General features: G+C 37.3%; 1 protein-coding gene across 3 annotated transcripts in view; it reads right to left on the bottom strand.

Moving 5' to 3' along the window:
- Positions 1-23936, bottom strand: part of PCCA (propionyl-CoA carboxylase subunit alpha) — a 314254-nt gene that overhangs the window by 95172 nt on the left and 195146 nt on the right. For all 3 annotated transcript variants that reach the window (XM_068928028.1, XM_068928023.1, XM_068928032.1), the window contains one exon: positions 22353-22455. In XM_068928028.1, coding sequence (XP_068784129.1) covers positions 22353-22455 — 103 coding nt within the window. The remainder of the gene's footprint in view (positions 1-22352; positions 22456-23936) is intronic.

Below are 23936 nucleotides of genomic sequence, written 5' to 3' on the forward strand. Positions count from 1 at the left end.
CACATAATGAAATGCTACAGCTCTGTCACTGAATCTTTTACAACTATAAAATGATGACACAACAAAGCAAAATAAATACATTTTCTGTATTAATTTTCCAATCAATTAGTCTTGAAAAATTCTCGGCAAGTTCCCGAATAAGAATTCTATGAAAACAGAATTCAGACAGGTTCATACTGTGACAACAGATCTCATGAGCTAGAACACACATCATTTGGCTTTATTATTTACTCCTGTTACCTACAATGAATGATCTCTACTTTTTCATAGAGATAGTTTAAAATCTGACACATTTTTAAAAAATGGGGAAAGCCCTCAATTTTGCATTGTAGCTTCTATTGACCAGAAAATAACTGAAGCTGTACATAGCTTGTTAATATACATATAAGAACGAAAATCCCCACAGTGAAGATCAATGCACAGCCAGGTAATGACATTTTATAACAACAACAAAGGTAGTTTAATGATAGCAGCAGCAAGTAAGACTAGTAAAAAATGAACATTCAGAATTATGTGATTAATTAAAAAGAAATTCTAGGGTCCCTGCAGCTTGATAAACTTTCTGTGCAAGAAGCTGTCAACTACTGCACTAAGTTTACAGGTCTTCTGGTGGTTAATAATTTCAACATTTGATCATTTTGTGCTTTGGCAGATCTCTTTATAGGCACATAAGATCTTTCTACCCACAAAGTGGGGATTGTTCAGGTAGAATTAGCTTTGATGCCGTTAAGAGCGAGTCCCTTGGCATTGATATTTTCTGATATAAAGAATTTCAGCCACCTCACAATGGAAACTTTTGATACATTTTCACTCCGCACAGCCAGATAATATAAAACAAAGAGGGTCGCAGCTTTTCAAATTCTCTGATTCTTTCAAGGCATCACACCATTACACTTCTTATTACTTAAAAAATCACAATATAGATACTTTAATATTACATTTTATATCAAATATGGGCCATTTTTTCCTTCTTCACACATTTTGTTTCCAGACAAAAGAAGACAGAACTATATCTTACAGGTTCTAAAAAACTGAATATACTTTCGGTATAGAAGCATATTCTGTATCTCCACCATTTCTGGAGGCACTAGTTTTATGAGTAAGACTCAAAACTTCAAAATCCTCCTTCTTGCTGACATAAATGCTATGTAGAAAAGAAACTGATGTTTTCAGTAGTAGAGAAACACTGAATAAAGAAGCTCAAACAGGCAGAAAACAGAGGTTTGAAGAACCTTATTTACATTTAATCTATTAACTTAGTTGTGAATTAGGAGACCATCAAGATGGGGCCATATCAATAGGAACTCTGCTTTAATTGCTTGTACTTTATCTGTTGCTGTGACTTTGACATTTAGGAAAATGAGGACTGCTTAGGTTTCAAGTTACACACCACTGAAAGCCCTACTTACTCATACTTCTTGAAGGATATGGTACATTGTTGTAGCCCTACCAAAGAAATCTATGTTTTATTCAGTTTGCTCATCACAGGACCCATACAGCCAAACACACTAAAACTGAGACTTACATCAACAGGTCTCTGCTGGGACATAAGTGATAGTAGGTTAGGTCCACTTTAAGTTTAGGCAGCCACAAAACTATAGGAGTGGTATCAGGACAGAATACTTGTGGGTCTTCTGAATTGTTATTAGAATTACAGGAACGGAAAGCACAAAGAAGCACCTCTGTTATCCCAGAGTGTATTTTTACTCAGTTTCCCAAATTTCCTACTAGGTATAAATAGTGACTTGTTTTTTTTATTGGTAGCAAATACTTTCACAGTTTGATTTTCACCTGTGCTGAGCATTTGCAATACCACTTGAAGTGAAAGAGTGGGCCAACCTCCTACACCCTCAGAAATAAGGCTCTATATCTATTGTCAAACTTTCAAAGACTTATGATTTTCCTGAATGCAGTCACATAAAGGTTCCAATCCCCTTAATCCAGCTTCTCAATGTAGAATCCATTTGCCTGGGAGATCTGCCTGCTTCTGGGGTAAATAGTTCAGAGACAAAGATGATGTCTCTCCAAAAGACGGCAGCATTTGTGTTTTCTTGAAATGGGATGACTGTGACCCTACCTTGCCTCTTACAAAGATCATGCTGTTGTGTTGTTGATCATGTTAAGAGCATGTTTTTCCCCATAAAAGGTTTCTGAGACTCTGTAATGACAGCATGGTGCCCTTTAACTCAAACCTGGTAATGCTCCCTATGCGATCCAGCATGAACTGTGTTCTCCGTGTAGGGCTGCCTGCTGGTGGGCTCCCTAACATAAAAGGCTAGCAGCTGTTGTCAAAGATATTCACTCTGGCTCCAGCACTAAATGACAAAGAGAATCTCCAATAAACTGATTGATAAGAAAACTGGAAGAGGAAGAGAAGGGTTTTTCAATTTATCCCTGCTCTGACGACCTATTTCTTCCTGTTCCTTGGACTTGAGACAGACTAGACCAGGGGGTAGGTGTGATGTGCTCACCACACTCAACAAGGTCTTTGCTTTTACGCAGGCTGGGAGATGCATTTGGCTGAGACCAAATAAGCTGTTCCAGTGGCTGAGAATGGAGCTCATCTTTGGCATGGAGACAGAAAAGTGTGCGGTTCATACAGGCAACTTTAAATATTCTAATTGACTTTCTTTTCATTGTCTCTTTGAAAACATTAGGAATCTGGGGAGAAATGAAAAAGATGGTGACTCAGGCACAGTTTAACTAAGGTAGGCTCTGTAAATACTTTTCAGTATGGAATTACCCAGCTTTTACAAGACCTTGCATATTGAAGCACTTTGAAAAAAAAAAGTTTGTTTCTGTGGAGAAAAACCCTGAGCAGGCTTTTCCTAGAAGACAAATATGCTTCTGCCTGTGAAATAACAAGTATCAGACAATCCACAGCTCCACAATGAAAAGAGAAAGATTCATATCCTCAGTATTCCTTTAGCAATCAGCAATCAGTGATTATTAAAAAATATAAGCTTTTAAATATTTTCTCATGCAATTAAAAGCACAAATGAACAATTTCCAGTAAAAGAGATACGGAAATTATGAAGTTGTGTGTACCATGAAGTTTCAGTATCAGTTTATGAATTTTAGAGCTTGTCATGGTCCTGTTCAGCTTTATTTCATTGCATTAGATCTCTGATATCTAAACTGTCAATAGCCTACATCTTTAAAAGCCCCAATTCCTATGTCATGCAACATAATGCAGAATGATTTAACAAAACTGTAATAGTATCCTTAAATTTACAGAAACAGAACAAAAACTCAGGCCCAGGACAATAAAAAATGTTTATGTTTTATCCTGAGGCCTGCAAAAGTTACTTCAAAAATAAGACACATTGCAATCGTTATTACTAGTCCAATATACATTTCTTAGCTTTGGAAGCATGCAATCAAAAACAAGATTATCACTGCTATTTTAAAGACAGTTACCTTATACTGGAACAAGTGGAAAAACCATCCCAGTTTTCCACAGCAGACTGTGCTAGGGATATGCTTTACATGCGAGCTAAAGGGCAGCATGCAACTCAAGGCAGAATTCCCGCAGTACTAAAGCTCAAGGTTATCTAAACCCAAGAGGCTGTTTACACAAAACACATTTCCTTAGAAAGGCCAAAAAGTGCAAGGAAGGAAAGGAAGAAAGCAGGGAGCACTAAATCACAGTTCTCCCCGATTGACGGATTTAAGATGCTATGAAACCGGTAATAATGCAATGCTTTATAAATAATGTATTAAAATATGATTAAATAGGATGCGTAAATTTATAGAAATGCACACATATATACACTCATACAGAATATTTAAAGATAAAAAATACAAGTGCATATATTCATGTAAAAATCACAAGAAGCAGTGTACATAAATGGCACAAACAGAACAACCCCTCCCTTTCCTTTCTTGCAACTCACATAATTCCTTTATCAACAACAATAACTTAGATCACTTAAAATTTAAAAGAAACTAGAGACTTCCATCATTATCTAATGATCACCACCTAATGAAACCATTTTTTGTAACAGTGCCTGTCTACATAAGCCATTTCTTTCCTCCAAATCAAATAGCACAAGAAAAGATGGCTGCTTGCCTGGGTAAAGACCATCCACAATAAAGATGCACTATAAAGCCATATAGAAGTTTATATGTAGAACTTTCCTTATGTGTTCGCTTTATCAGAAAATAATGAATACCTTCTTCCTAATTAATAATTGTTTTAAGATGTCCTTAAACTTGGGATTAAACATTGTATCTGTTTTAATTCTCCCTTAAATTAAGTGTTTCTTAAAGGAACTATAAATCAGTTAAATGAACGCATCTTTTTTTTGCTTAACCCATGGTTAAGCTAAACAAATATTTAAATCCTTCGATGGGAGAGGATAACGGACTTATACAGGGTATTGGCATTATGGGAGTCATTCAAAGTATAAAAGGGCAGCGTGCAGGAAAACGTCAAGACACCTGTTGGGGAAGATGACAAATAGCATTAAAGGCTGGCAAACTCAGCTGGAGATAAAGGGTAACTTACAGGTGAAAGGCTCAGACATCTCTTTTCTTCCCAGTGTTAATCAATCTTCTACATGCTTTGCACAGATTAGTTTTTAATGCCATTACTTAACAAGAAAAAGATTTAACATAGTAAGATATATTCAGAGATTATTCCAATATAGGAAGCTGTACCTAAATCTTAATGTTCCCAGTGTTTCCAGTGCTATTATTTGCTCTTCAGGCTTTTCTTAGGGATGAAACCAAATTGCAAAATTTGCATTAAGCTTTCTTCAATATTGGTGGCAATGACAGGCACCATTGATACAGGTTCAGAACTAGAGTGCTACGTTCCACTTCAAAGGCAACGTCCAATGTGAGTGTTGATTTGACTAACCAAAAAAAAAAAAAAAAGGTTTAATTGAAAAATCCGCCTATGTCTGTCATGTGGATTAAAGTAATTCTTGAATTAATATTTTAAAGAGATAATTAGGCCTAAATGAGAGAGAAAATAGAGCACACTTTACTAGATATTGAAGAAATAATAGAACATGACAGCCCACGTTGTTTTTAATTCTGATATAGAGATGATGATTAATATACGCTTTAAGATTCTAATTTTAAATGCAGAAATATGTCGGTAATTAGGAAAGCATACAACTGAGACAAAATAGAACCCTAGAAGGCTAAACGGGAATTTATACTCTGAAGTTATTTCATCTGCTAATCACTTCAGCTAACTACACCAGAGTTAAACTTGCTAAAATGATAAACTAATGGACTTCACTAAAAAATTACTGCTAAAGAATAAAAAATAGCATGTATCCAAAAAAAGCAGCTACACGAATTCAGTAAAGCAGATTTAACAGTTCCAGATGACTGAAAAAATGCCAGCGTTGTGTGTAACTTCAAATGTACTTCCTACTGCCATTTTCAAAATAATCAACTTCCCACCTCTTCTGAAAAGCATTACTAATGCTAAACTTTCTGGGGCACACCCTCAGCTATTGAAGCAGCTTCTGTTGGGAATCTGAATTGCACAATGGATTCAAATGATCATATTCAGTAATGCTCCTAAAAACACTTATTCTTAAATTGACCTAGTACTGCAGCAGTTATTTCAAGCATGTTTTTACAAAGCAAAACCGTTTACTGAGAATAGGGATTTATGAAATAAATTACAATAAAACAAGTAATGAGTATTTGTATTCCACAGGGACCGCCCGAGCAATTTAAGCATCACCCTTGGTTCAGTTTACATTCCAGATGTATCCCACAAAATGAACTAACATGATTTGATCTCATCCATGGACTTGGCTTGGTGGATTGATAGAGGGACTGATCTTAACAGACAACGACCACCCCTCGGTCCTTTCCCCTCCCTTCCCATTACCTCACTTATTTCAGAAAGTTTTCCTTTGCCAAGGCTGGGTAGAAACCATTAACCGCATAAGTGAGGGGGTCTATGTCTCTCAGTCTTACCTTAAAGTTGCTGCTATCTTGTTCAAAGGCATCATATTCTGGCTGTTTTTGTTCTTGGTTTGTTTGTTTAACTGTTAAAGAAAGGAGGCTCATTCTCTCAGTGTCCTAGGATTCAGATGTATTATTTATCTGTATCCATTTATTAATTGTTGTTATCTTTAAATCCACAAAATTGGCTTTCAGTCTTGCTTATTGCTTAACATGCTGATTGTCCATCAACGTAGCTTTTCAGCAATCTTTGAGAGTTTAGATGATAAAACTAACATAAAAGAGCCTAAACTACTCAAAAGTACTTAGTAATTTTAGTAATTGTCAATAAATTGACAATTTACAAAGCCCACCACTATCAAAATAAAGATGCCAGTTTAACCATACACCTTTTTCATTAAACTGTCTCCTCGCCTATCAACTATGAGAAGACATCAAATTAACATGGGAGAAACTCTGTGCATGCAAGCTAGACAGCTAGTGTGAAACAGCTGGGCTGCTCCAACAGCGACAAAGAGGTCACTGTGTGAAAATACACAGTCATTACAGCAATAAAGGAAACAGCTGATAGAGGTTAGATAGTGGAAACAAGAGGGCAACCACAATAGAAAGGCAAGGTTGGAAGGAAGACAGAATGAGTGCGGGAGGAGTAAAGCAAGAGCCTGCCACACAGGCTCTACACAGAGACACACAACTACAGAGTGAGGAGGAAGAAGAGCCTCAGCATCAACATCATCCGACCCCTACCATCATCACCACCATATTTTCAGTTTCTTACAACTCAGATGAACTCTGACCGTTTGGGCTGAAGAGCTGCTGAGAAACGATTTCAGAAAGAGGAAACTTCAGATAAAAATCAGAGTCACTTCTGGCAAGGAATAAGAACAGGTTTTTTGGTCCACATTACTAAATTATACTGAATTTTCTATGAAAGGCTGCAACATCTCCTTTATTATTTGAAAGAGAGACTTGAAAATCTGACTAGGAAGTGAAAGTCTTGGGATGCACTTTTACCATCCTCATGAAAACTGCATATCTTTTTGAGCTCTATACATGTCAAAGAAATGAAGTCTACACATTGTATATCTCAAAACTTCATAGATACATTTTTAGAGGACAATTTCTGTATCTAACACGCTCCAGCCTGGCGCTAAACGTTGCTTGCCCTGAAACTGTATTTTTTAGATTGCAGCATACCAGCTCAATTACAAACCCCAAAATAAGACTGTCACCTCTGTGGCTTCAGTGCTTCCTGCTGCTAGGCCCAAGCATCAGAGGAAGAAGAAACCATATAATCAATGCACAAGCAACAAAAACTGGGCACAGTGGGAAACGTGACTGGAGAAGGTAGACTGGAACAAAAACTGGCAGTGTCAGCAAAGGAGGTCCAGAAAAGACAGAGAGAGAAATTAGGAGTGAGCAGTCAGGTATGGGGGGACCTGTTGAGCAATAAGACTAAGAATGGAGGAAGGAAAAACAGGTAGTAATGGAAATGCATAAAACTGAATTTAGCAAAAGGAAGAGACAGAAATATGGACGAATTGCGTAAGGAACAAGTGGCTAGAAAACATGGGATGAAGGAAAAGAGAACAATCTGAGGAGTGAGGGAGTGCTCTTAGAAAAAGGACTGGCTGGGCAGCTGGTGTGGGAGAGGAAAGGAGACAAGCAAAAATAATGCTGAGGTCCTAGGAAAGGAAAATGGAAATGAGAACCAATGCATGGGTGAAAGACAGGAGGCCAGGAGAGCAGGGGACAGCTACATGGGAGAAGATTCTGTAGAAGAGAACCAAGACTGGCTGCTAAGGGAACAGAAGTCCAAAGGAGACACAGACTGGTCCGGCAATGAGCATCAACCAGGCTGAGAAGACTGAGGTACGGAAACTGGGACCAATGAAAAGAAGAAAACTGAAAAAAAGGGGACAAAAGCTGGCAAAATGCAGGAGTGGGGAAAAGATACATTAGTGGGAGTGAGCAGAAAGAACCAGACATGCAGAAAGAACAGTCTTTGCACACCTCACCACTACCCTTTTGACATGTAATTTGAAATAGAACTCATGTTCTTGACCTTTACTGTTTCCCTCCAATTACAAAATATCTGCAAAACGAACCACCAAAGTATTTCATTCATTTCTACTGAACGGCAGTCTTGCCAACAGCAATTAATTACACCCTCAGCTCACTGCAGAGCTCCATGCAATGACCCTAAAGGGTCCAGCCCAGCTAACAAATCCTCTAAGTATCACCATTACATTACAAAGTAAACTGGAAAAAAAGAGAAAGAACTATTACATAAGAACCTAGGGAATTCTCTCCCTCTCTGCTACACGCACTCAGACACACACAGAGCCATTAAATTCAGATATAACTTTATGTGTACAGTAACTTGAAGAACTAATAAAATTTGAGATATGACCTGGCTTCATCTTCTTATGCATATTTATTTTGAACAGATTCAAACGACGCAATGATTCATTTATTCTGGAAGTATTCCCTATTGCTCAATTACTGAACAATCTTCATTAATGAAATTATTCTCCAAATTATTCAGTTAGCCTTACTGCACACTACTCAAGCCCTACTCCATAGACAGAAATATTTTCTTTATTGTATTTTTCATATCTCCCTCAAACACACTGTATTTCACTTTCACATTAGTGAAACACTACTTTATTTTCACCATATTCCCATCATCTCATGCATTTAGTAGCCAAAGAAGTGAGACACCAACAGATTACAGTTAAAAAACAAAACAGAACAACCCTACTGAATAGATATTGCACATGTAAGACCTGATATTTCAGAGTACTGTGTGCCATACAACTTTATATGTTTGGATACTACTGATTTCCCCAGCAGCTGTTAATATTCAGCAATATTCTGTGACTGACTTCAGTCTGAAGTCTGAGGCCCAAAGAATGAAGAACCCACAAAATTATTGACTATGTTTAAAAAGCGTGGTTTCAAAGATAGAGCTAGCCCTGCTGAAAAGCTCTTGACAGAGGCAAGGAGGAGAAGACGTCAGCACACAGCCTCCTTAATCACAAGTTTAAACTTTCTCTTCCTACACTCCCCTCATTCTTTGCCCCTCTTTACATGAAATAAAGGTATACACACACCAGTCTCCCTCACTAAACAAACTATGGAAAATGTCCAGAGTTGGCCTATGCTATATACTGAACAGCACTGGATATATATACTGGATTCTGCATTCAGCCACCTAATTAACACTATTGTAAAATGCATATGCATTATGGGAAATTATGCATATGCATATATGGGAAATTTTGAGTTGCACAGACACCTGACATCTGGCATCTCTTAAACCTGAGAGCTTGATTTTGGAACTGCAATCTTTGAAATAATGATTGATGCATACAATATTACCTAAAACAATGGATAATTTTAGGACTATGGAGCTATAGGTCTCTCTTGGTTTTCAGGAAATTGTAATTTATAGGACGTCCTCGAGATCTGTACATTTTCGCCAAAAATGAAGTAATCCATTTACAGTGGCTTATAACTACTTAAATTGCTTTCTTTTTTATTTGCTATGAGCCACAGACAGTGATGCAATTCAGTTTTAATATTTTACAAACATTTCCCTCCTCTTGCATTCAGAACAATCTTGTTCTTTCTTTAACCCTTCCATAATGATAAGTTATTTTATCTAGGGTTATTTTATTGGTCAGCATTGCTCGGATACTTCCTCTTGCTGTTCTCATTTGACAAAGGTTAGGACTTACAGAGCAACTAAAAATAACACTACAAGCTTTCCATTGCTCTGCAAATATTACTTTCCCTCTTCTCCTATATACAGCAAAAAACAAAAATCAGTATCTTTAGGTTGATCACCTGAGGAAAAGGGGGTAACAAAATTCACTGTCTACTTGTGAGTCCCTCTAAAACCCCACCACATACACAACTTTTGAACCCACTGGCCAGTATTAACCACATACACTACAATCCTTCCAGGTTTTATGAAAACGAGAGCTGCACAGAGAGGAGAACCAAATGAGTGCTCCCATTCAGCTCAAGGAAGGACATGAAAAATTTGGTTATCCAGCAGCTGGGCTGCCCAATCTGTACGTGAGTAACTCCACTGCACATCCAGACCATAACGCTCCTTGCCCTTCTAGTAGGACAAACAGGGAACACGAAGAAGCCCTGTGGACATGTGAGGAGCAGAGGGTTTAAGAAAGGAAGGTGAACTCTGTGCAAGGAAAAAAAGGAGGAAATGGCTAGGTGAGACTAGGGACAGGAAAAGGTATTAGGGTGACCCGCAATGAAGCTGGAGTTACTGCAGTGGACAGGTAAAGGGGACCCGAGACACAACCCTGCAGACCAGCCGGTTCCACTAATGCTGCGCTGCTCACAGCCCAGCACATCTTCCACTACACTACGCAGCTACCCAAGCATCCAGCGCTGCAGTGACCTTGGGTTTCCTCAAGCATCTAAGAGACAGTCTCCTTTCGTATCAACGTGTCCTAGACACCATCCGAGGCAGCTGGCCATGACTGCCCTTCATTTGACATGGAAGAGAAGATGGTGAATGGCATTCACCAAAGGTGAAAAACAGCTCAGCTACATTGCTGAGGAGCAGAGAGGTACAGCTAGCACAATATCAGCCTGTTTCTGCTGACTGATTCCCCTTAGCCTAAGAGACACTATGACCACAGAGCAGCCCTGGGGGAACGAGACACAGACAGAGCATCTGTCACCTCCTCTTCCTTGACTCCTTTTCCTGAGGTATCAATCACTGTGGTATCTGAGTATCATTAACTGCGTATTTTACAGTGATCAATCAGATGTTTATCACTACAGCTTTCATATATTCTTTGTTGTAGAGCTACTGTACAGTTCACTACTGTATATAAGTAATATACAGAACTACTATTTATTGATAAGCCTGGTCACTTGTACTTCTAATCTTCATTTTCATCCTCCCACAGCCCAGGTCCCCTGCTTTTATTAGAATATTCTGTTTGCATTCAAATCTTTCTTACAGTGAGCTTAATAGTCAGACATACAGCTGTCCCACTAGTCTCATATAGCAAGATCTGTTCCACAGATCTCACACTTCTACCAATAGCCAACATTGATACCGAATGAACTCTCATGAACAAAGCTATGTTTTCTTAATAATAACAGTTGTATAAACATAAGGTCTTCTCAGTTAAAGGGAAACCAACATCAAAAAGCAGTAAAACATGGAACCCTAAACCCTTCTTTCTTTGAAGAAACACGTTTGAAGCGAGGTGTTTCTAGTTATGGGTGAATGAAATGAGAATTCAGCTGCAACAAACGGACATCCAGTCCGTATGAAAGACTAATTAGATCCATCTGAGAAGCTGTGTCTAAAACTGCTTCACATATTTCAAAGGAAAGCTCTTCTAGTCTATCTTTTGAGAAGACTACATCAAAACATTTAGTCACAGCTGACGCACATCTACCCACTACAGCGGCATTATTTTTCATAAGCCGTAAAAGCTACATTAAAGTAATGTTAATAGTCTGACTTACTTAAAAATTAAATTAAAGAAAAAAAGCAGCAAAAAAAATTTAGAGCTAAGAAAGCAACTCAAAGCACCAACTACCCTTACAGTTCCCCTTATGCCAAAGCATCAAGAGACCCCAAAGTAGAGTGTCATGCTGAATTTTAAATATGCTGAGATTTCCTCAGAGAACAGAATTAAAGATGAAACACTATCCAGGAGGTGCAGAGTTAACTATCGCTTTTGTGGTAATAAGTCATGCTCTTAACATTACATTAGCGTGCTTTTAAATGCAACTATTGCTGCTGGTGAACCAGCAGGAGGAGCTCACAACATTTTTTAATCTATTCACTCCACAACATTTGGGGAGGGGGTTGGGTAGTTGGGGTTCTAGGGGACAGGGAGGAATTGGCTGGGCTTTTACTTTCCACTTTTGTTGGATGTGAAATCAATAGCAAAGAAAAGAATCCACATGACGTTTGTGTAGGCATTGTTTTTAGAAACCAGAAAATAATGACTATTTCAGTGCAGGATCTGAAGTTTGCATGGCACACAAATGAATAAAAGCAGTCGAGTTCCCAATCTTATAGCAAAAAAACATTGTAAAGGAAAGGTAGCAGGACACGTTAAGTGCTGTTATACCAGAAAGGAGACTTACTCATGAAAGAAAATGGTATGTTATTGCTCTGTATAGTTATAGATATTTAATTTATATTTCCGTTTATTGTCCACTGGAATTTCTGGAATTGCTGGATCATGACCCATGTAGAATATAGTGCCCATTTTCATAACACAGAAACTCACCATATGAAGCCATCTGTGTGGGTAAAACTCAAGACAGTATGCACTAGCCAATCTTCATTAATTACTTCAGAAGTAATCATTGTAAAAACTAATTTCTTTTCTGTTCTCTTAGAGCTATACTATAAAATAATGAAAAGAAGCCTGATTCTAAGATAGGGAAAGTAAATATCCAAACAGACCATATCTGCTTTTAAAGTATTCTACTTTCTAACTTTTCAGGCCTTTTGTTGTATTTTCTTTTTAAACAGTCCTTGCAGGCTACGTACCAGGGCCAGACCATTTGGTTGCTGGGAATTTTATAGTAGAGCTACAAATCACCAAAAACCTGGGTATATGGTAGACTGCAACATAATTACTACGACCAAGTTATTACACTGCTCTAAACCAGAGGACTAAGCAGACTATTAAAAAATGTAAAATTATTTCATTACTTTTAATATAATTTTCAGTTATCAACCCTGTAGACATTTTTTCTACATGCTTATTCAGTGTTGTTTGAGTAAGCTAGCACAAGATATACAAACTCATACCAATAATCTCCTTTTATAAAGCAAATATGCACTTATTATATGAGTCCACTGCACATACTTGTTAAACTGGTAGTTATCTAAGAAAGCATGCAGTCCAGATACATCGTTTCTTCCAGTATCTGGCCTACTTTCTTTGGTATACAAGTACATCTAATACAAGTATACCTAATATATGCCTAAGTGTTTTTACCTCTGTATGTTATCTAACACCTTTCATGATTCATGAACAACTTGTCCCAGTATCTAAATTCTCCAAGAGTCTCAGTCCCACAGGACCAGAAACACTGAGTTCACAACAAGATGCTGAAGCTAAGGCTATTTTTATTCAAAAAACACAGAGTCAGAAGCCACTAATTCCTGTACAGGAACGTAACGATTAAAGCACTTGCCTGCTGAGTCAGACACTAGGATCAATGCTCTCCTCAGATTCAGGGGTTCAAGCCTACAGCACTTGCACCCCAGAAGAGACCATCACTACCCTCCAGAATGGGACACTGCAACCTCTAGCCTTCCCACAGAAATTGGCCACTGCACAGAAGAGAAAGCAGGGTCCATAAAGCCACAGTCAGTCAACAAATGGGAGCATTATTGCACCCCAGTGAGAAAGGTATTTCTTTGAAAAGATGGAAATCCTGGGTTCTTGTCTTACTACACGGCTAGTTTATGCAGAATACATTAAAACAGCACTACGCAAAACACCAAGAATCCTGGAAACAGAAAATTTAATTCAGAACGTGAATTAAAAGGGTAATCAAAAATGGTAGCAAAACCCAGATTAAGCTGTTCACATCACACTTCATGTTAGCTATCAAGAAGAATGTAAGATCTTTTAAATGGTTCAGATATAACCAAAGGTGAATGGTCAGTAAGCATGAAAAAGAAAAGATTAGCTAAACTGGAGGACAGTAGGTGAAACTACATTCCCTTCGTTCTTCACTTCTATACAGAAAATGGTGGAAGAGCAGAGCAGAGATGAAAAAAGTTTGCTTATACCACAACCCCTGAAGAGTCAAGATTTCACCCCTTATAAACGCCCTTTTCCCTAAACCATACCCAGTTTTCTTTAACTACGGAAAATCTCAAACAAAATGTTGCTGAAGGAAGCACTACAATTCAAAAGATGACCAAAGCAATTACACTGTCCTTCCGAGTTGAATTACAGTGCATACCTTCAGGTACAATATAAACAGGCATGTTATCCTCCTCAGAAATAGAGAGATATATTAGACAGTAATTAATCTGATATTTGGCACTATCTTTCACTAGCAGGGAAGAAGCAGTTACATTTCTACACTTTTTAAACACATTAAATCAGGATACAATTGAGAGGAAGACAATTCCAGAGGATGGCTATCACAGTTTTTTCAAGGAAATAAGATTTTTTTTTTTTTGTAATCTGGGATTTTTTTTAAATATTCAAAAGTAAATTGTAAATTCTTCAGAGGAATTACATATTCAAACAAATTTTAAAAATAACTACAAAGTGCAGACATCAGGTAGGCAGAAGAAAGCATCTCATGCCAACAGATGATGTGCTTGGTATATATTTTTATTACTCATGCTATTTCTTACATCTTTCATTAGCTAAACTAAATTCATGAATTTTATTTTAAATATGAGTCCAAACAATGCTAACTGAATTAAGATGTGCAGCCCCTGGCACTGAAGAAATTATTTTGTATTGTATTAAATGACATGCAAAACCAGCTGTGGTAGAACAGTACATCCATCATAAAATCTTTTCAGTGCACAGAAAGATGTAATTACACACACTGACTAGAAATACAAGCACCTATAGAAGTCAGTACTGAAGTTTTGTTCATACAACTTCATGTGTACTGCAGCTGAGAATTTGTGTACTACTGCACAAGTAGAATATCAATCACTTCATAAAAGGCAGGAGAAGGTTGTCTGCTTATAGCTGCTGTAAAGGCTATTTAACAGATCTGCCCCTTCCACTTGTGCCTTTATATGTGCAGTTTCCCTTCACTCAAACTTACGCAGGACTTTGGAATAACAAAATATTGTATTCCATACGTTTAACAATACACTATATATATTATTCCAATATATAACTAAATTTTTGAAATGAGAGGAAAAGCTTCATTCATTTCTGTTGAGAATGTTAATGTAAATCTCTACCTGCTACCCCTCATTATTTTTAATTCTCACAAAGCAAAAGTATTTGCTTTTCATCCCTATTGATATAGTCCTCATATTTGTTTTACATGGCCAATGTGCCTGGATCATGCCAGAAATATGAAGTACAAGTAACACTAGTCATAATAATTCCAGTATTTTATTCATTCTCTTAACAGCATTATTAGTTTTATAATGATAGATTTGAAGAACATGTTATGCATTGCATAGACTACTGGAAGGATGGAACAAAGCTCTGAATTATGCTCCTGCTCCACTCACATTTCCGTTTAATGAATTAAACATGCAGAAAGTTTGCTTAGAGCAATTTTCTGTATCATTGCTATGATTTCATATTATACTATTGCTTTCTTATACTTGATGTTTTACATACTTCAGCTGCAGCTAGCTCGATTTTTGGTGATATTTCTTCATAAGCATCTTTTTATTCCCCAGAAGTGAATTTACAAAACAAAGAAAACATCTCCCAAAATAATTTTAAAATCAATTATATCCCTTAGTCACAAAATTTACAGCAAGTGAATACAGCAGATCTCTTAATGTTCATTATATTTTAATTTGAAGTAAAAGCTTAATTGCAAATAGATAGACACGAATTCACTAAATTAAAGCATATAGATAACTACTTAATTACTCTATGCTGATCATACTGGATGTATTCAAATAATGATGACAATACTTTTAAATAATAACATTTAAATAATGGCCAAACTTTCAGTGTCATAGACCTATGTTTTTATGCTCTCATTTATGTGTTATACAATAGGTTTTATCATGAAAATGTTAAGATACAGGCAAGATAACTACCCACCTACACGGATATCTAGTAGGTTCTTTACTTCTTTTGAAGAGAATATGGAAAAAACATTCCTTTTTCCTAAAAATTACTTAAAACATTCATTAACCACCTTTTCCTTGGGCTGAACAAGCTTCACAGTTTTTTCAGAGACATTCATGTCTGTATCATATCTTCTTGTTTCTACATTTGAATTTAGGAAGTGATTCAGTATTTTGCAAAAATGGTAGTCCATTCCAGTAGCAATCTGAAAAAAGTAATCAAGCTTTCTCTAGTCCTCTTATTCAGTGTTTGACCTATACAGGCCCCTTTGGAAACATATCAGATTTCCAGTTGCTCAAAGTAACTTCTGAACTGTTTCACCTTACGCTTAAAAAAAAAAAATAAACAACTTTCATTCAGCACAACTTCAGTGATAAGAAGCTACTTCATAACTAGAAACATCTGGAAATTCTTTGTCAATTAAACAGAAGAGAAGATGAGGCTAAGTGGTCTGGGAAGGTATGCATCTACTACAGCAATGAAGAACACTAACAAAGGGCTGTTTTCAAATATGAAAAGGGAGAATAACAACTCTTACTTGCAGAGAAATCACACAGATCAGCGGCAAAGAATTCTCAAGACAGAGGATTCATACATTATAACAAAGAATCAGGCACAAAAAAGACTATGCCAAAATCATTTTCAAGAATGTAGCTTACTGCACAAAATATAGCTACAAATTCCTGGTTGAACTAAAATTAGGACCTCAGCCCACACAGAGCAATGAACTTCAAATAAAAAGAATCATGACTGTACCTCCTAAACTGTAATTACTTACTGCTGATATCCATCATTTGAACCTTTGGATTCATCTAGTGCCTTTTTGAAAGCAGAGAGGTGTACCCAAACACCAAGATGACCCACCCCTTTCCCTACATCCTCCTCCACCAGAAAGATACTAATTCAAACAATTCTTTAGTTGTCTTATTTGCGTGACATTCATAACAGAGAAAAATACAACTGAAAAATATTGAAGGAAGTAAAGAGGGTGGGTTATAGCAGTGAAAAGATTGCACTACAGTCGTATAATTATTTATCTTTCATTCTTTTGTTCATCACCAAACCTTTTACTTTGTGATGGGAAAATTACAGAGTGGTGGATCCAATAAATTGAACCTTATAAGATTCCTGGTCCACTGTACATACATTCTCCTCTGTTTAGGCCACTTACATTCTTTGCTATTATGTCTTATTATAAATTTAAACTGTATTAGTTCATGGAAAGGCTGTTCCCTACATAAAATTCATCTATACTGCAGAAGGTCAGTTCGAAGCTGTCCATAACACTAAGTCCTCCACATGCCAATGGCTCGGAGTTGCTCACAAAGCGGGTGGGGAGGAGAGCTCCCACCCACAAGAAAGGGTCTCCAGAACGGTCTTGAGCATCCACGAGTGGAAGGCTGTAAATAGGCAGCAAAGCCATCGTAACATGTACCCACACCAGCCTTGGTGGTCTACGACTGCTTAGACTGGCAGAGCGTATTACACTGAGACATATGCTAAAGTGTTACAATTTAATATGTGGAGGGAAACCACACAGCAACCACGTATGCTCAATATACATAGGTTCCTATTTGCTTTTGTCTCTCCAGGCCTTTGGTACTCTGCAGAACACTCAGGCTTTATGAAGAAAGAAGAGACTCCAACCTTCAACAGCAAAACTGGGTTACATCTTTGTATTAATAAAATCAGAATGTAAACACATTTCACAGCCAGATTGTCCTATCCACCAAAAAGGGTGAGATGAAAAAGATTCCTGTCTGAAACTGGACTAAACAAAAAGATTCCAGAGCCTGGTGGAGGGATGTTTCTGGACTGTTTGTTGCTGGTTTACATTAGTCTCATGTATTCCTCCTTCAAATTTTATTTTAGCAGTAGTCTTGATTGTAGGATCTTTTCCTCCAATGATGAAAGGAAAAATGATGAGTGCAAGAAGAATACTCAACTAAGGCTAGAATCATATCGTCTGTCCTCCAAAGAATTAAATGGATATATGATACGTGGTCACTTAACAGGTTCTTCTAGCAGTTAATACACAGGATAAGGAACAAAGAAAAGAGCACAAATGACATTTACATGAATTTAGTAGGTTAGTTCTTAGTACATAAGAAAAGATTTCACCAAAGTAGCTAGATTTTAATTCTCTAGTCAGGTCATTAGAACCCTTTAATTGCTAAAGTGTTTGTTACTAAGTCAAGATGGTAACACCAGAAATAAATATCTGATCCTGAAAATTCTAGTATGCTAATTTTGTACAAGCTTAAGTATTAGCATATATATTGCTGGCTTCAGAATCATGAGAGCTACCTTTATTTTAAAAGAAGGATTAGGAAAATTAGAATTCATAGAAGCTTTTTAGCCTCCACTGGAAACAAGAAAACTACCTACTTTGTTTGTTTGTTTGTTTGTTTGTTTGTACTGCTTCAGGCAAACAGTATTGCTCAGATTTGACCATGTATCTTCTACGCCCTGGAGCTCTGGGAAGCTAGGTCTCTAAAGTGCTCAGAGCAGCTTGCATCAAGAACCTCTGTTACTAATAAAATGGTTCAAAGGGGATAGTTAAAAAAACTCAAAATCCTGAAAAATAAAGAGTAGCAAACAGCAGTCAGCGATGCACAATTCATTAAGATGCTCACAATAAAGGAAGAAAACCACAAATAACCCACAGACCAAGATGCTGACGAATGATCTGTTCACAAGCAGCAGGAGCCGTGGAGAAGCCTGCTGCTCATACTCCCTACACAGAGAGCAAAGCAATGCACACTGTGAGGTGGTGAGGTTTCGGCTGAGACTAGAAGAGTTACGGAAAAAAGAAAGGAGTCACTGTTGGAAGAGTCCCAGCGGTAAACAGAAAGTAAATCAGAATGCGAACACCGCTGCTGCAATGCACAGTTTGCAGCAGGAGCAAACTTCTGAAGGGGAATGTGAAGGTGGCCCTCCCACTGGGCTACCTAACCGCACTACAGATTCAGCTATCTTTGTCACAAGCCACAAGGGGACACAACTCACAAAGTCAGGAGCCCATGTCACACCAACTTAATAGCAAAAAGTAAATGCAGAAGTTCAAAAAGTGAGGCTTGCATTTCTGACAGCAAAGTTAATAAAGAAGGCTTTGAATTTTCCCATTATTTCTGATGGTATGTTACGCCTCCTGGTCAGAAACAAGATTTCTTCTTCCTGCTCTTTGATTTTTCTTCTTTAAAGTTTTAAGACAATTGTTTTTCCATTGTAAAACTTTGAATAATATTTTCAGAAGATTTTTGACTGTCATGTTTATTATATTCTCTTGTCTGCAGTACAATCAAACACACAAGAAAAAGAACCCCTGCAAAACAGAAAATTAATTTTAAAAGTCTTCTTCTATTTGTCCAGTAACAATGAATAACAACTGTAGCTATAGTAGAACCTTAGTATTCAAAAACAGTTACGTTTCAGAAAACGAAGCTGGGGGTTACTTTTTAAAACATTACACCTTAAGGCTTAAGTGGGATAGACTCTATGGTCATCAGTCAAATCAATCTACTGGGATCTGTTTCTAAGGTAAGGAATTTTCTAGATATAAATAAGATTTTTTTTTTCCAGATACAAGTAAATAAAGCGTGTTTTTTTTTTTTTTTTTTTTTTTACACCTATAATACCCGCAACCTTTGTGGACCAAAGATGCCCAGATGGCACTCCTGCACAGCACTGCTCTCTCTAAGTGCTCTCCCTACTTATGAAAAGTAGCAAAAGGGGCCCAAAAGACTTTTTGAAAGATTTTGAAGAATTTACAAAAATAAACAAGAAAAAAAAGAAGCCCAGGCTTAAGGACTCATTCTTGCCTAGTTCATTACACCAGACCACTTGATTATATTGGAGGTGTTACTGTTTGAATAATAAACCAAAGGACTGAAAATCAAAGACTTCACGAAGTATACCAGGTTAAACTGGGCTTAAATTAGCTGCCATGCTCATAGTGCTGCAAGATATAAGAACTGTTTAGCAGTCCTATTTAAACTGAAATAGACTTTTTTTTGGTTCCACTTATTTTGATATAAAATTCAATTTCTTTTATGTTGTCCCCACATTTAGGCTTCCTAAACCGTTGCTGATTTTGGCACTGAGGGTGCTTGGAGATTTTAGAGGCTGCTGAGCGACTTGGGGCTTTTCACAGCTGGAATTGCAAAACAGACAGATTTGTAGCATGGAATAAGTACGTATGCTTTTGTGTATGTCAAAATAATGAATTGGCAACAATAGTATTACATTTTCTTCATTCCTTCTCAGAATTAGCACTGCTTGAAGATACAGAGAACAGTTCACATCTCAGCTGCAAGTGAAATCTAGAACTGACTCATATATAAGTCTGTATTTTCAGGTATCTTCACAACCAGTAGAGACAAAAGCATAAATGAACTATTTCGGCCTCCTCTATTTGTAAACTTTCCTCAGTTTGACTTAAAGATGCATCTTGATTGAGTATAACTAAGCCCGTATAAGCTTGAGCCTAGATAACTAAGTGAAAATGACATAAGCCACTCAAAAAATAAGTTGGGAGGTAGGGAAGTAGGTGTAGACGCATGCATTTCAATTAGCTATGCTAAACCAAACGCCTAATTCAAAGAGGCCCAACTATGGAGATTAGATTTCTGGGTGCAGAGCAGAAGCAACCTATCCAACACTCACAGCAAGCAGCCGCCATCTTATATCTTCTTCACAGCAGCAGACAGCTCCAGGCTGACTGCTGCAAGATAGCTACACTGCCACATAAAGGGGGAAAGCATGAGGGGCAACAACTGCTGCTGGAAAGGGCTATCTCAGCCGCGCAAACCTCAGTGCCAGTCCAGCTCTAAACTGGGCTGAAATCCGGCAGAGAGGTTTTGTTGTTTGAGCGATGGGCTGTGTCCAAGTTCACACGAGGCCTGCTAGAGCCATTATATAAATTTAATTAATTTTGTAAAAGTTCTATCTGCATGCACTCATGCCCTTAGCTCCCGCAGCGGAATTCCGCAAGTGGGATGAATGTCACAGCCACGGACAGAACGATATACTAGATACAGAGTGAACAGTTTTTTAAGATCTCACGGAATCCATTCTGAAAGAAATCGCAACTACACCGAAAAACAACCACCTTCTTTCACATTTAAAGTAGCACGCTTGCAAAAGAAAATTCACAAAGATGCCAACCACAACCACTGATCTTCTCTACGCCCTTCTTTCTGCATGCCTAGCGTGTTCCATATGGGACAGAAAGTATCCCTGGTCTCTATCACATTCTCTGCCTTCACAGTCATTGTGAGCATAATACGTGAAATATAGTGTGACAGAGCTAGAGATAGTATAAAAAAAGGACAGATTAGTTGTCTCCTTGCCCCAGTAAGGCCAAAGAGAAAAGAATTCTAAATATTCATTATATCAATTCATGTAAGTGAAAACAGCTATCTAAAAACATGACCAATTTCTACGGAAAAGCATGTCTTTTGAAAAGAAGTTTTAGTTGAGCAAAGCAAAAGTAAATCACTGAGACAACACTGTCTTCATTACATTTTTGTCTCAATGTCCTCTTTCAAAGGACTCTCATGATTCTGAATGTAATATAGGTATAAACACTATGACTATACAAAAATATTATGAAGCAGATGTTGCAGAAACTTCTTCAGTAAAGGTTGACAAGAAGAGCCAACAGCTGTCAGAGGCAGACTAGATAACTTCTGAGGTTCCTCACAGTCCCGCATTTCCATAATTCTAAGAAAAAGTGACTTCTTTAGACCACTTTAATAACTTCTGCCTAAGGGTCAACAGATACTATACAAATCAACTATTCATTTTTAAAAGTCTCAGCTTGGTAGTGGAATTAGCATTAACCGATTTACAAAGTATTTCTCTTTATAAACTTATCTTCTCACTACCACTCTTCAATCACCTTGCATCTTGGCTTTATTCTATTGAACAACTAAACACAATATTTCTGTTCTTCTAAGGTTATGGTCTATCTTTCTGCATTCCATAATGACAATGTTAATGGATTAAGTAATTATTTTAGAAAATTTGTAAAAAAAAAAAAAAAAAACAAAAAAAACCACCCACCACCACCAACAACAACAGTAACTCATACACATGGATCTGAAGTGTTCCAGGCACATGACAAAATACTGGCATATTACTAAGTCCGCATACAGTTTTACCATTGAGCTGCTGAATAATTCCTTTCCAGATTTATCTTGCTCAGTTGTTTGATTTCTTTTTATCACTGACTTAAGCCAATGTAATTTTTTTTGGGCAAGACAATTATTTTCTTGCTCTCAGTATCCACCAGGGAAGCGTAAGACCTTACTTTTAAACATGATGTTAAACATGATTTCTTAAATTAGTTTTCTAATTAGCAACAAGTAGATACAAAAATGTTCCACAGACATGAACAGAGTAAAATTTTTGTACACTAGCAATATTTAATTAACATCAGGAGTCTAGTATTGTAATTCACAGTAATGCCTGCTAAAGATGAAACAAACACCTAACTTTGGTCACTGAACAGATGGAGAATTGTAGAAGTCAGGAATAATATACACTGTCTCAATCCATCAAATTTCCTGGAAAATGAGCAGAACTTACAGAAAATGATGAGCCATCCTTTGAAACTGCAACAGGGTAAACTCCATCTCCTAGGTGCACAGAAAGCTCCCAGCTACTTCTCTGGGATTTAGCAATAGGAATTCTAAAAAAAGAAACAGGCAGAAGAAGAATTTTAAACAGAGATTTCATGCTTCATCCATTTTAACCAGAAGCGCTTTCCTCATAGGATGATCATGAAGGATATAAAACACCATTAAGCTATGGACACAGATGGAGAGTTTTTTTTACAAAAAATTAGATATATTTTTCTGTCAAATAGTGTATTAGGAGAAAATGCACACAAAGTTCTTTCTAGATTTGCCTTCACACACCGAGTACACTGATAAAGTTGCAACGGGCACTTGAATATATCCAGCACTGGCTGCAGAATTATTTCAAACAGGATGAAAAACAGATGAGAAAGTGGTTTGGCAGAAGAATAGCAACAGTGATAGCTGCAGCATTCTTTCTGAGGGCAAAACATAATCACTCTCCCTTTTATCTCGTTCTCATAAAACGTTAAAGTCCAGTTAGACAAAAAATTCTGCCAAATAAATAATATGCATAATTTTATAATATACATTTTATATTATTTCATCCACAGAGACCTTAAGTAAAATGAAAAGTAACGACGTATCACAACGCATATGCAGGATTATATCTATTCCTGCAGCCTGTAAAAGCGCCAGCTATCAGGTAATGCAAGAAACTTGCTCCTTTTCAACTTCAGCTTAAAGAAGCACACCTGACAGCACAGAAATCAGACCTGAAACTCCATTCTTGCAAATTCAGAGCAAAACAATTTTCAGGTATTTTATTTAAATGCATCCACTTGTAACTTTGATTTCACTATCCTCAGCCTAACTTCTCAACTCTCTTCAAGTTTGTTTTAAGAACTAACATCATAAGCTGCAAGCTTTTCTCATGACTAGTAGCCTCCAGCACCACTGGCAAGCACCGCTGTGGCCTGAAGAAAAAAACATATGAACAAACAAACAAGGCAGGTGGAGTTTAAATTCCATTAAGACAAAGGCAGATTATTTTTGCATAGCTCTGCTTCCACATTGCCTCTAAATGTTTAGAGTTCTCTGTAAGTAGTCCTATAGGGATATTATCCCTATAGGGATAATAAATTCATCACCTTTAGATCTCTTCTTAAAAATTACTTCTGCTGTAGTGCTCACCTATTCACTAGCATCATAGACAGTACTGCTCACTACATTATTTTAGGGGAGACTTCAGAATCTTAAAACTTGACCCAGATTCTACTTCTCAATATCGTGCAGCCTGTGGAAATACACATTTCTGAACTGTGTTGCATGCAGCCTGCTAAGAATTCAGGTGCCCAGTGAATCAGACCTCCCCCAAAGTGCTCAGTTCTCTATTGAATCAACAGGGAGAATTGCCTTTGAGGCCTCCAAAGGCCATATGAGGAGAAACTGTCTGCTTAAGACAAGCATAATATACCAACTAGCAAAGAATTTAGGCAATTATTTTAAGAAGGTTGGCTTTCTGGACACCTAAAATTTAGGCACAAGTTACCTAAGGTTGCCTGATTTAGGAACAAGGTACCTAATACTAAGC

Source organism: Struthio camelus, chromosome 1, assembly GCF_040807025.1.
Source record: "Struthio camelus isolate bStrCam1 chromosome 1, bStrCam1.hap1, whole genome shotgun sequence".
Classification (NCBI taxonomy): domain Eukaryota; kingdom Metazoa; phylum Chordata; class Aves; order Struthioniformes; family Struthionidae; genus Struthio; species Struthio camelus.